General features: G+C 40.3%; 1 protein-coding gene across 1 annotated transcript in view; it reads left to right on the top strand.

Annotated features, from left to right (window-relative positions):
• npr2 (natriuretic peptide receptor 2) overlaps nt 1-2,898 on the top strand; it is a 72,949-nt gene extending 70,051 nt beyond the window's left edge. Inside the window, 2 exon segments of the mRNA XM_067437918.1 lie at nt 2,421-2,468; nt 2,470-2,898. Of these exon segments, the coding sequence (XP_067294019.1) occupies nt 2,421-2,468; nt 2,470-2,559 (138 nt within the window). The 3' untranslated portion in view covers nt 2,560-2,898.
• The last annotated feature ends 10,626 nt before the right edge of the window (nt 2,899-13,524 follow it).

Here is a 13,524-nt window from a genome sequence, read left to right as displayed (position 1 = left end):
TATGGACGTTGGCGTACGGCACGCTCAAATCCTACGCCAGCTCAGGAGGTGGTGTACGCACATTTGAGTTAGTGTGAAAATGCGCAGAAAAACAATTCCTAACACCACGAAACGCACTGACAAAAATATGCTGTATTATGATCCACTGTAAAACAACAACAACAACAACAACAACATAGTAATTATAAACTTCAGTGTTTATTTTTGTGCAACATGGACTTCAATGTTTAATTTGTGTGATACCAAGCATTTGATTTGTAGGCATGTATTCCTCCAGTCGCGAGCCTGTGCACTTTATGACGTTTAAGGCCCGGCAGCTGCGGACAGACTGGGACTGAAAATAATTCAGACTGACAAAATAATAAAAATGACATTCTTCTTCTTTTAAATAATAATAATAATAAATTAAATAATAACGACCTTCTTCTTCTAAATAACAATAAGCTTCATTAATAATAAAAACCATAATAATAATAAGAATCTTACAAATTGTCATGCAATTATTAATGTGAATGAATGGTGCTCCACATTACATCATCATCCCTATCGTACACCCCAATACATGTGATACGAAATTAAATGCTAATTGCTTCAAAACATGTCCTGTAAAATAATGCATTGTAATAATTTCTCATCCAAACAGCTATTTAAACTGCCGGAGTGCGCTTCTCAACCTCCACACTACTAACAATACTCTTAATTTAGGTCCACATTTTGTTTTTGTGGGTGCCTTTAATCCCACTCTTTAAACTCTCAAATAAAACAATTTCGGGTTTTTTTTCCACTTCCCTGGTGATCGGTTTGATGGTCGCGTCTCAATCATATCACTAGTTCAGTAGGCTAGTCAGGGCACTGCTCAGGGAGTCAGCCCATTGACTTCTGTCCTAATCAGTGCCCTGACTAGTGGACTAGTGAGATGATTGAGGCGCGCCCGATCTCCACGTCGGAGAAGTTTCGCTTCTTTGCCGTCTTCCGTGTGTCCATGGCGTAAAATGAGGGCGTGGAGGAGGCGGAGACTTGAATATATAGGGGCGTGTTATTCTAATGACGATCGTTTTCAGCCGCGGCATTTATCAAGGGCAGGTATTGCGTACACCTGAATTGCAGAGGTGCGCACAGCTTCATAAATCAGGCGGTGAGAGGAGTGTAAGCATAATCTTACGCCAAAATATACACCAGTTTCTACGCAAGATTGATAAATGAGGGCCAATGTGATTGGCCTGACCAGAGTTAGTTTTTTTTAGCTCAGATGTGTATTGAGAGTGGCTAGACGATGCTCGCAGCAGATTAGATTTGCTGCCGCTAGGGTGCGTCTGGATTTCTAGACTAATGAGTGAGACCTGAAATATCGGGATCTATGTGCTTTTTTCCTGCTCACACTTTCCTGTTTGTGGGTCAAATCTGATCTGTACCACAAGGGAGGAAAAATCGGAATTGGGTCACTTGAACCATGTAATATAAATGCAGCCTATGTCTCTGTCTTTTCATTAAAGGATTAGTTCACTTTAAAATTAAAATATCCTGATAATTTTCTCACCCCCATCTCATCCAAGACATTCATGCCTTTCTTTCTTCAGTTTTTGAGGAAAACATTCCAGGATTTTTCTTCACATAATGTACTTCAATGGCAACCAAAATGTTGAAGGTCCAAATCAATGCAGTTTAAAAGGGCTTCAGAGGCTCTGCACAATCCCAGCTGATAGATAGGGTCTTATCTAACAAAACCATTGGTTATTTTCAAGTAAAAATGTACATTTATGTACTTTTTAACCTAAATTGCTCATCATGTGCTGCTCTGCGATGTCACACTAGATGTAGGCAGAAGTAACACCCCAAGTGAAAGTGCGAAGACTAATACAAATGCCCTTAACAAAAAATAACTTCAGCTCCAACTTCAAAATTGTCCAACATTTCACTTGCACGGTGTAAACACGTGGGCGGTACTTCTGCCTACGTCTATGGGGACTTTTCTGACATGATTGCGCAATCCGTAGCATTGGCAAGATGAGCAATTTAGGTTAAAATGTATATAAATGTAAATTTTTACTTATAAATGACCAATGTTTTCACTATATAAGACCCTATTTCTCATCTGGGATTATGCAGAGCCTTTGAAGCCCTTCAAAGCCCTTTGAAACTACATTGATTTGGACCTTTAACATTTTAGTTGCCATCGAAGTACATTATGTGGAGAAAAATCCTGAAATGCTTTCCTCAAAAAACTTAATTTCTTTTACACTGAAGAGAGAAATACATGAACATCTTGGATGGCATGGGGTGAGCAAATTATAAAGACATTTTCATTTTGAAGTGAATTAATCCTTTAAGAAAGAGCATATTGCCTATTGTTGTTTAGTTCCTCTAGCTGTCTGAGTGCTCATTGATGCATCCTATTGATCGGTGTTGTTCCTCTCTTTCAGGGTAAAGGCAAAATGAGAACGTATTGGCTTCTGGGAGAGAAGACAGAAGTCTATGTTATCTGAGAGCACTGTTGATGACGGAAAGTCATCAGGATCAGAGCCACTGCTTATATTTGTTCTGTGTCTTGCTCTTACATAGAACAACACATTATAATACCTTTTGAGGGAGGTCAATTCAGGTATATTTCATACCTGCTTAAAAACTGCAAACATTGTATAGTTGTGTTTTTTAACAATGAAGTTTCTTGTGCTGAGAGATAAGTATGTCTTTCCAGGTGAAATTCTTATTTTTTGTGCTTTCTATATTCAGAATTTTGGAAACCAGTTATGTGTATTTGACATTTTCTTAAGCGTTAAGCGCATTGATTAGTGGTTGTCAAGGCTGAGGATAGAGTGATGTTTTACCAATGTAATATTTGTATATATGTATATCCAAGACATTGTATGATATTTTGTTCAATAAACTGAATTAAAAGCAGGTTCTCATGTTTTCATTATTAGAAAAGTTTCTTGTAAATATAGTCTTCACAGTTCTAAACAAATATGAATATTGATGCTTGTCCACTCAACACACCTTCCCAACTAGCTTTGCAGCTTATTATCACAAGAGAAAAAGAGAAAATTGCACACTTGAATATCTCACTTTTCCTCAGAGCTTCATTAACCGAGCTAAATAGATAAATACTCCAGTTTTTCCTCATCATTGTATTTAATCTCATCCAGGTCATCTTTAAACTTTAAATATGATATGATCCACAGCTTATTTCCAACCTATTCTAAAAGTAATACCTATGAAAAGTATATATATATATATATATATATATATATATATATATATATATATATATATACAGTGCCTTGCAAAAGTATTTGGCCCGCTTGAACTTTGCGACCTTTTGCCACTTTTCAGGCTTCAAACATAATGATATGAAACTGTATTTTTTTGTGAAGAATCAACAACAAGTGGGACACAATCATGAAGTGGAACAAAATTTATTGGATATTTCAAACTTTTTGAAAAAATCAAAAACTGAAAAATTTGGCGTGCATTATTTGACCCCTTTACTTTCAGTGCAGCAAACTCTCTCCAGAAGCTCAGTGAGGATCTCTGAATGATCCAATGTTGACCTAAATGACTAATGATAATAAATAGAATCCACCTGTGTGTAACCAAGTCTCCGTATAAATGCACCTGCACTGTGATAGTCTCAGAGGTCCGTTTAAAATCTGATCTGGCCTTTATGGAAGATTGGCAAGAAGAAAGCCATTTCTTAAAGATATCCATAAAAAGTGTCATTTAAAGTTTGCCATAAGCCACCTGGCAAACACACCAAACATGTGGAAGAAGGTGCTCTGGTCAGATGAAACCAAAATTGAACTTTTTGGCAACAATGCAAAATGTTATGTTTGGCGTAAAAGCAACACAGCTCATCACCCTGAACACACCATCCCCACTGTCAAACATGGTGGTGGCAGCATCATGGTTTGGGCCTGCTTTTCTTCAGCAGGGACAGGGATGATGGAGTCTGTAAAAGACCTGAGACTAGGACGGAGATTTGTCTTCCAACAAGACAATAATCCAAAACATAAAGCAAAATCTACAATGGAATGGTTCAAAAATAAACATATCCAGGTGTTAGAATGGCCAATTCAAAGTCCAGACCTGAATCCAATCGAGAATCTGTGGAAAGAACTGAAAACCGCTGTTCACAAACACTCTCCATCCAACCTCACTGAGCTCAAGCTGTTCTGCAAGGAGGAATGGGCAAAAATTTCAGTCTCTCGATGTGCAAAACTGATAGAGACATACCCCAAGCGACTTACAGCTGTAATCGCAGCAAAAGGTGGCGCTACAAAGTATTAACTTAAGGGGGCTGAATAATTTTGCATGCCAAATTTTTCAGTTTTTGATTTGTTAAAAAAGTTTGAAATATCCAATAAATTTCGTTCCACTTCATGATTGTGTCCCACTTGTTGTTGATTATTGATTCTACAGTTTCATATCATTATGTTTGAAGCCTGAAATGTTGAAATGTGGCAAAAGGTCGCAAAGTTCAAGGGGGCCGAATACTTTCGCAAGGCACTGTGTATATTCTATTCACCTAAAGGATTATTAGGAACACCTGTTCAGTTTCTCATTAATGTAATTAATTATTAATCAACCAATTACATGGCAGTTGCTTCAATGCATTTAGGGGTGTGGTCCTGGTCAAGACAATCTCCTGAACTCATATCTGAATGTCAGAATGAGAAAGAAAGGTGAACTTAAGCAATTTTGAGTGTGGCATGGTTTTTGGTGCCAGACGGGCTGGTCTGAGTATTTCATAATCTGCTCAGTTACTGGGATTTTCACGCACAACCATTCCTAGGGTTTACAAAGAATGGTGTGAAAAGGGAAAAACATCCAGAATGCGGCAGTTCTGTGGGCCAAAATGCCTTGTTGATGTTAGAAGTCAGAGGAGAATGGGCCGACTGATTCAAACTGATAGAAGAGCAACCTTGACTGAAATAACCACTCGTTACAACCGAGGTATGCAGCAAAGCATTTGTGAAGCCCCAACACTCACAACCTTGAGGCGGATTGACTACAAAAGCAGAAGACCCCACCGGGTACCACTCATATCCACTACAAATAGGAAAAAGAGGCTACAATTTGTGCATCCCACAAATCTCCATCAACTGCAAGATGCTATCCTATTAATATGGACCAACATTTCTAAATACTGTCATACTGACGCAGGGTCAGTATGGTACTGACCCTGCGTCCCAATTCGCATACTACCCATACTAAATAGTATTCGAAAATAGAATTAGTATTTCCCAAATCGTAGTATGTTGAAAATAGTATTCCAAAGATTCCCGGATGGTTTACTATTTCCGGTCAGAATTCGAAGTGTGGAACGATGCGCATTCTAACGGCTGATATTACCCACAACCCATTGCGAGTTGGACAAGGATTTAATTAGAACTACAAACACGGATAAAAAGTGTTAAAAACCTACAAACATGAAGGATGTGCGAGTCCGACGGTTAAGTAGAGAGGTTTAGATAATGGGCTTTGAGTGACCATCTATCACTATTTAACCTGACTAAAAGATATTTATTCAGTGTTGTCCAAATTATATTTCACCTGCAGCAGCATTGTGAACTTATGCAATGACACGTTTGGCCTTTAATTTTTTAAAGCATCATTATATTTAAACTGCAAACACACGAGGAGAGTCTCTGAATTAAAGTCCCACGAATGGCAGATCAACATGCGGCTATATTTCTCTCCGATAAGGTAAGAAATGAAAACTGTATGTGGAGGATTTGAACTGTGACGATGATTGACGGCAGTTTACACAGTGACGGGATGCACGTAACTAAGCCACAGCGTCCGTTAAAGATGACGAATTAGTGTTCCCCAAAGCTTGCATACTCTTTTTCTACATACTCAAAAGTATGTACTTTTTCTTCACAAAAGAGTACATACTTTTAGGACGTAGTATAAGTAAGCGAATTGGGATGCAGCATGAGTTTCTTTGTGTGAGCAGGGCTGACTTGTTTCCATTCTCCTTGAAAGGATGCGCGATCCTCAACAGCCCAACCGTCAGTTCATTATCCATTTTATATTATTATCCACTAATTATCCGGACACGCCTTAATCTCGAGCCCCAATTTTTTTTAGAAAAAAATTAACAAAAAATTGAACGAAAATGTAACGAAATGTTGTAGAAATGTAGTGGAGTAGAAAGTATAATAATTGCTGCAAAATGTATGCACTTTTGATTCTACTTTGAAGTGTGTTCCACTTCGTGAAGTGGACGAGGTAAGTTAATATGGATAGACCCTCGATTTTGACCGAGGGAGCAAGTCCACTTCATATGTACACTCAGGCAGCTTCATATACCACAATGCAATACAATGTGATGTCACCGCATATTCCGTTTAATTTACCCCACTATTAACAACAAATTTAAACAATATTTTAATTTTTAAAAAACATTTAAAGTAACCCAAACACACATTTGAAAAAATAAAAAAAAAAAATCTCCATAGTGGCTTCCAAATGATCAAGGGCTTAGGACGTTCCAGTTCAGTCCATTGCAAAGGTTCTGCCAGTAGTGGGCACTCATGCAATGTAAGCTATGACGCACACCCGAATAGAGGGACGTTTGCAAGTGAAGGGCATAATAAAAACAATCTGGAACGCAGCATCTTTTGTGTATGGTGGTGTGTCTTCTGCAGGTCTATTTAATGTGTTTCTGTCCTGTGTTTGTCAAATCGTTTGGTTGTCTCCCATGGCCTAGTTCTGCTGCCTGCTTATGTTTGCTGGCATTTCTCCATTCCTGCTGGATTCTGTGTCTGCTTTTCCTGGTTCACCTGTCATACTTCATTCTGTGGACCTGGTTTTGCACCATGCCTGGAGGATCTATGAACCACCTGCCATTGACTCTGACCATCTACAGGGAGAGCAGAATTATTAGGCAAATTAGTATTTTGACCACATCATCCTCGTTATACATGTTGTCTTACTCCAAGCTGTATAGGCTGGAAAGCCTACTACCAATTAAGCATATTAGGTGATGTGCATCTCTGTAATGAGAAGGGGTCTGGTCTAATGACATCAACACCCTATATCAGGTGTGCATAATTATTAGGCAACTTCCTTTCCTTTGGCAAAATGGGTCAAAAGAAGGACTTGACAGGCTCAGAAAAGTCAAAAATAGTGAGATATATTGCAGAGGGATGCAGCAGTCTTAAAATAGCCAAGCTTCTGAAGCGTAATCATCGAACAATCAAGCGTTTCATTCAAAATAGTCAACAGGGTCATAAGAAGCGTGTGGAAAAACCAAGGCGCAAAATAACTGCCCGTGAACTGAGAAAAGTCAAGCATGCAGCTGCCAAGATGCCACTTGCCACCAGTTTGGCCATATTTCAGAGCTGCAACATCACTGGAGTGCCCAAAAGCACAAGGTGTGCAATACTCAGAGACATGGCCAAGGTAAGAAAGGCAGAAAGTCAACCACCACTGAACAAGACACACAAGCTGAAACGTAAAGACTGGGCCAAGAAATATCTCAAGACTGATTTTTCTAAGGTTTTATGGACTGATGAAATGAGAGTGAGTCTTGATGGGCCAGATGGATGGGCCCGTGGCTGGATTGGTAAAGGGCAGAGAGCTCCAGTCCGACTCAGACGCCAGCAAGGTGGAGGTGGAGTACTGGTTTGGGCTGGTATCATCAAAGATGAGCTTGTGGGGCCTTTTCGGGTTGAGGATGGAGTCAAGCTCAACTCCCAGTCCTACTGCCAGTTTCTGAAAGACACCTTCTTCAAGCAGTGGTACAGGAAGAAGTCTGCATCCTTCAAGAAAAACATGATTTTCATGCAGGACAATGCTCCATCACACATACTCCAAGTACTCCACAGCGTGGCTGGCAAGAAAGGGTATAAAAGAAGAAAATCTAATGATATGGCCTCCTTGTTCACCTGATCTGAAATCTGAACCCCATTGAGAACCTGTGGTCCATCATCAAATGTGCGATTTACAAGGAGGGAAAACAGTACACCTCTCTGAACAGTGTCTGGGAGGCTGTGGTTGCTGCTGCACGTAATGTTGATGGTGAACAGATCAAAACACTGACAGAATCCATGGATGGCAGGCTTTTGAGTGTCCTTGCAAAGAAAGGTGGCTATATTGGTCACTGATTTGTTTTTGTTTGGTTTTTGAATGTCAGAAATGTATATTTGTGAATGTTGAGATGTTATATTGGTTTCACTGGTAAAAATAAATAATTGAAATGGGTATAAATTTGTGTTTTGTTAAGTTGCCTAATAATTATGCACAGTAATAGTCACCTGCACACACAGATATCCCCCTAAAATAGCTAAAACTAAAAACTAAAACTTCCAAAAATATTCAGCTTTGATATTAATGAGTTTTTTGTGTTCATTGAGAACATGGTTGTTGTTCAATAATAAAATTAATCCTCAAAGATTCAACTTGCCTAATAATTCTACACTCCCTGTATTTCATCACTGCTGTTTGTTTGAATAAACATCTTTACTTTCATTTGCTATTGAATCCATCTCTGGTTCCTGACAGACCGGCACACAATGAATCTTGGGCCTTCATCATGCCACTGCATGCAGCTTTCAAATGATGCAACCTCTGAATTGGGACACTGTTGAAATGGTCTATTAACAGCCACTAAGAAATTGTATTGTAGCCAACAAAGCACCACACATACAAAGCACCACACAAACGAAGCTATCTGACCTGAAAACGGTGAAGCAGGGTTTTCACTGGCTATAGTGAAAGCTAACCAGCTATTTAAATTGAGCAGAAAGCTAATTGGCTGCAGATGCAATATTTAAGTTTAATTCTTAATGAGATTCATTTTCATGGTATCCCACAGGCAAAAAACAAACAAAAAAGAAAGATTGTGACAGCAGCTAAAAATTAAAACATAATTAATTTAGGTTTCATGACTTTACAAACATTTGACATTAAAGCTACACTGTGTGATATTTCCCCCCATCTAGCGGTGTAAAGGTATGACAATCCAGTGAATATTAGTTTCTGTTCCTCTCAATTCTGATTTCGTTTGAACTCCTATGGTGGCTGATTTAGTCCAAAATTAACATGGCTTCCAGTTCGACCTCGTCCATGAGTGCCATCGAGTGTTAAAACGCGAAAAGCGAAGCTTGGATTTACGGTTATATCCCTCTTTGGCTAATGTACTTTCAAGATGGAGGGGCAACATGGCGACTGGCATTCGAACCCCTCACCCGTATGTATTTTCAATGGCATATTATAAACTTACGAGAATACTTTATTACTTGAAGAAGTAAATATACATTAATGAGCACATATATTTTTGAAAGAACTAAGTGTTTTTAGCTAAGAATAAATGAAAAAAGTTACACAGTGTAGCTTTAAATAAATATTATTCAGTGTCTATTTCCAGGCGCAGCAGCTTTTATGAGGCAACATAACCTAATGCTCTTTTCACACAATTAAATGTTCTCTGATCCCACCTGTTACATTTTTTTTAACTAGGGTAATGAAATAGTTTTAAGTAAAATGTGTTTACTTTAAATGTTAGATTTAATTTATACATTTTCAGATATTTGAAAATGGAATAAGACAAAAATACTCAGTAAGAAAAGCATTTGTGCAGAGTGAATGAACGTAAGAAATATTTAAACACTGTTTATGCCTTAAAAAGTTTACCATATATGCTTTAAAAAATATATATTTTATATATATTTTAAAAGGAAATGTATTTCTGTGCTGGATCAATGTTAAAAACATTTTTGCTGCTTAACATTTTTGATACTCCAACATTTAAAAGTTTGAGGTAAGTATATGATATAAGGTAAGGTAATTATAAGATTATAATTTTTTAAAATACATTATTCAGCAAGAACCGGTAATTGGTTTAAAAATTACATTAAAGACATTTATGTTACAAAATAATTATCAAAACATTTCAATTTCAATAAATGTTTAAATTATTCATATTAAAATGTAAAAGTCATTGTAAAGGGGTGGTTGCATGCAATTTCACTTTTTTTTTTTACTTTAGTTATTGTGTAATGTTGCTGTTTGAGCATAAACAGTATCTGCAAAGTAACAGCGCTGAAAGTTCAATGCAAACGTAGATATTGTCTTTTAAAGATATTGTCACTGATGTGGGTTGGTGACATCAGTCAACCTGTGCTTGGCACTTCAGCCAATAAAAATACATGAAACTACATTTGGCCATCTAACCAATCGAATACCATTGCATTTTTTCGGAGGGATGGGCTTCATAGAAGCAGGAAGCAAGCGAGCCGTTCAAAGGACAGTGGAGACAGCGGTGTGAAATAAAGGTAAAATATAAGAAAAATATGGCGTTTTAAAAAAAGAATTATTAAGATATATTATACTGTGCCCTATAAACACAACCAAGCCCAGAAAACCCCTTTAAATTGCCATAAAATTGCTGTTTTTACGTTTTTGTTTTGTTTTTAATATTTCACATTTAATCAAATATGCAGCTAATCTAAAACCTGTATTAACTGATGTAGGATTAAATCCATCAGTTTAAATTAACAATAATAATATATCCATATCATAAAGCATTGTGTTATACTCTGCTCGTTAAAGAACAGTCCTGATCATTACTGCTCTCTTTGGTGATAAATAGGGATGACATCATAGTCTGATCATTAAGAATCCATTTGGCATCTGGCATCTGTGCCTTTAGTACACTGCATCTGTGTGTATACTCATGTTCACAGCCACTTCTCGCCCCCATGATTCCTAATTACCGCCCACTAGCAGCTCTGTTACAGTCAGTCCTGTTGTTGCCAAGAGGTCATCCTGCAAAGCTTTGCACTGATATACTCGGTTACAAACATGCTTAGCCAGGGCTCTATGAAATATAGTCACAGCTTTCAATTTATAATTATGGTTCATTACAACAACATTACAAAAAAAAAAAAAAAAAATACAGACTTAAACTTAAACAAAATCTTTACTAGAAGTCAAAATCACCCTGCTGGTTTTAAATTTGGACTTTGGACTTTTGTATATGTATAAGTGGGCAGTATAAAAATATTGATGTGGCTAGACACATGACAAAAAGGGATCTAAGTGAGCAACTTTAAAAAAGCCCATTATATAAAAACAAATATTTATAAATGATACAATTGCTTATGAATTAAACCAGTTAAAAAATGATGTTGAGTTCCTCAAAGAAAACTAATTTTGTGAAACAAAAGGAAACTGAAAAATGAAATCTAAAATTACTTGTTGCCATAGTTACCTAGCGTTAATCCCTGCTGAAAGCATGTAAGCGCAGCACAGCGACAGAGTAGCTCTCTGATTGACAGCACAGCTGTAAGAAAGTAAGCCACCCTGATCCAAAGAAACAGCATCCGTCGATTTTCAGCAAATGGCTAGAGCGGATCTTATGGTGAAAAGGGGCAGATGGCTGCTGTCTGCACCCAAATAACCATTTCCTCATTTGTCAGTTTGTTTTATTAGACAAAAATTAAGTGTTTACTTACTCTTCATTAAAATCTTTAAGTCAGAAAGTCATACTTGGCATGGAAAATGTTATTTACAACTTTGCCCACAAAAATAGTATTTAATACTACACACTATAGGGAACATGGGTTCCCATTCGAATGGGAACTCGCGCTGCGACAGCTGACGCTACGTGGAACGCCTTCAGCGTGACAGGTGTCTGAAATCGCTATCAAATCACAATCCTATTGACCGTCGGCAGCTGGTGATGTCATCACCGTGCGACCAGGAAGTATAAAAGGGGCACCGTGCCAACATGATGCTATCCTTTCGTCTTCAGGGACTGTTCTGTCTGGTTCGCTAGAAAGTCTGTCTAAAATGAAATGCACACATAAATCGAAGTTTTTCGATTCATGTGGGGACGGGGTAGGCGTCTCTTCGTGGTGCGAAGTTAGTCTGGTTTTTGCTAGCCCCGCCCCCCAGAGCTAGTGCGGCCGCCACTTCTTGGCGAAACCTCGTCATAAGGTAGGTCCCTGGATGAGTCCCCAGGTAGTGACTGGATATCCAGTCCTCATCAGCCAGCAGACAAGCCACTGTCAGCCCGACTTATGAGGGCTCGCTGAGTTTCAGCACGCCTCAGATGGCGTCCCCTGAGGGGGTGACCTAGGGTTCCGACCACTGGTTGACAGGATCTAGGCCGCTTTAGGCCTCCTGTAGGGTGAGCCCCGGTTCCCAGGTCTTGCAACAGTGTGCGTGGGTGCTAGCCAGGCGGCTAGCATGGTCTGCTATCAGGGGCAGGCCGCTTCAGGCCGTCCTAGGGTCGTTTCCCGGCCCTGCAGGGTTTCCGGTGGGATTTGCCATTGGATAAGCACCGTCTGTCACCAATCTAATAGGGAACTGCCATTCGGCAATAGGCCTCTGCAGGCCACCCTAGAAGACCGGACTATACGTAGGCATCAAACAGGCCTCCCTGGAGGCGAGCCCCGGGAACACAGCAACTCCTGACAGTTTGCACATTGGCTGGCAGGAAGCAGGCCTCTCCAGGCCGCCTGAGGGTGAGCCCCCGAGCCGGGACGCTCGGTAGGCCAGTGTATTATGCTGTCAGGCCTTTCTGGGCCTCTTTGGGAAGGGATTCCCGGACCAGGTCTTGGTGACAAGCTAGCCATTAGCATGGGTGGCTTCTGGGGTTATGGCCTCATGGGCCCCCTGAGGAACCAGTAAAGCCACCTTCCTGCGGCTCTTAACAGCTAGCACTAACGGTGCCAGGTAGAGGAGCCTCCTGGCCTCCCTGGAGGGGAAACGGTTCCCTTGAGCAGGAACGTATAACTGGCTTTGTGCTGACAGCTAGCGGCTGCCCGCCGGTGGGTCCCGGCCTTGGCCGGTATAACTCAAGGGCGGGCTCATGCCCTAGCACGACGAGACTTTATTTCTGCTGCGCAGTCCCTTCAGGACAGGGACTGGCTAGCCTACAGCATGGTTTACCTACCAGGCTGGCTTAAGAGCTTTTCAGGCCTCCTGAGCACCCCTGTAATAAATGTGTTCAGTAGATCCTAGGATCGAGCAGAAGAGACTCTCCTCGCTGGCAAGGGTAGGAAGCACTAAGCTGAGTACTGCTCTCCAGGATTCCCATCTCCGAGTTCCGGTATGAGGAGGACATTGCCAGTTTGCAGTTCCTCAGTCTGGATGCTCATGAGTAAAAGCGATGTCCGGAGGCTCTGTTTTGACAGACAGGGTTGGCCAAGCTGGGGTGTCCCACAGAAGTAATGCCAGGTGAGGCCTCCCTGGTGGCATTCGCTGAAGGTTTTTCCGAATTAGTGATGGCTGGGGCGCCCTCGGGTCCCCTAGCCACATTCCCTTAAGGGACTCCTTCCTTCGAAGTAGTAGGTCCCAGGCCCTCGAGCAAGCCGAGAGTAGGAAACCTCAGATAAAACTTGATAAGGTTCTCTCTTAGGCATATAGCTTGGGCTATGACCGTAGGGGATGATGTCACTGGCAGCCTGTGTGGCTAGAGGGGGAGTGGTTCAGACTTTCTGAGAACTCTCGTCCAGGCAGTTCTCACTGCCAGTAAGGGGCGTGCACTCCCCTCAGCATGGCGGCATGGGT

Source organism: Pseudorasbora parva, chromosome 3 (genome assembly GCF_024679245.1).
Source record: "Pseudorasbora parva isolate DD20220531a chromosome 3, ASM2467924v1, whole genome shotgun sequence".
Taxonomy (NCBI): domain Eukaryota; kingdom Metazoa; phylum Chordata; class Actinopteri; order Cypriniformes; family Gobionidae; genus Pseudorasbora; species Pseudorasbora parva.
This window is presented reverse-complemented; position numbering and strand designations above follow the sequence as displayed.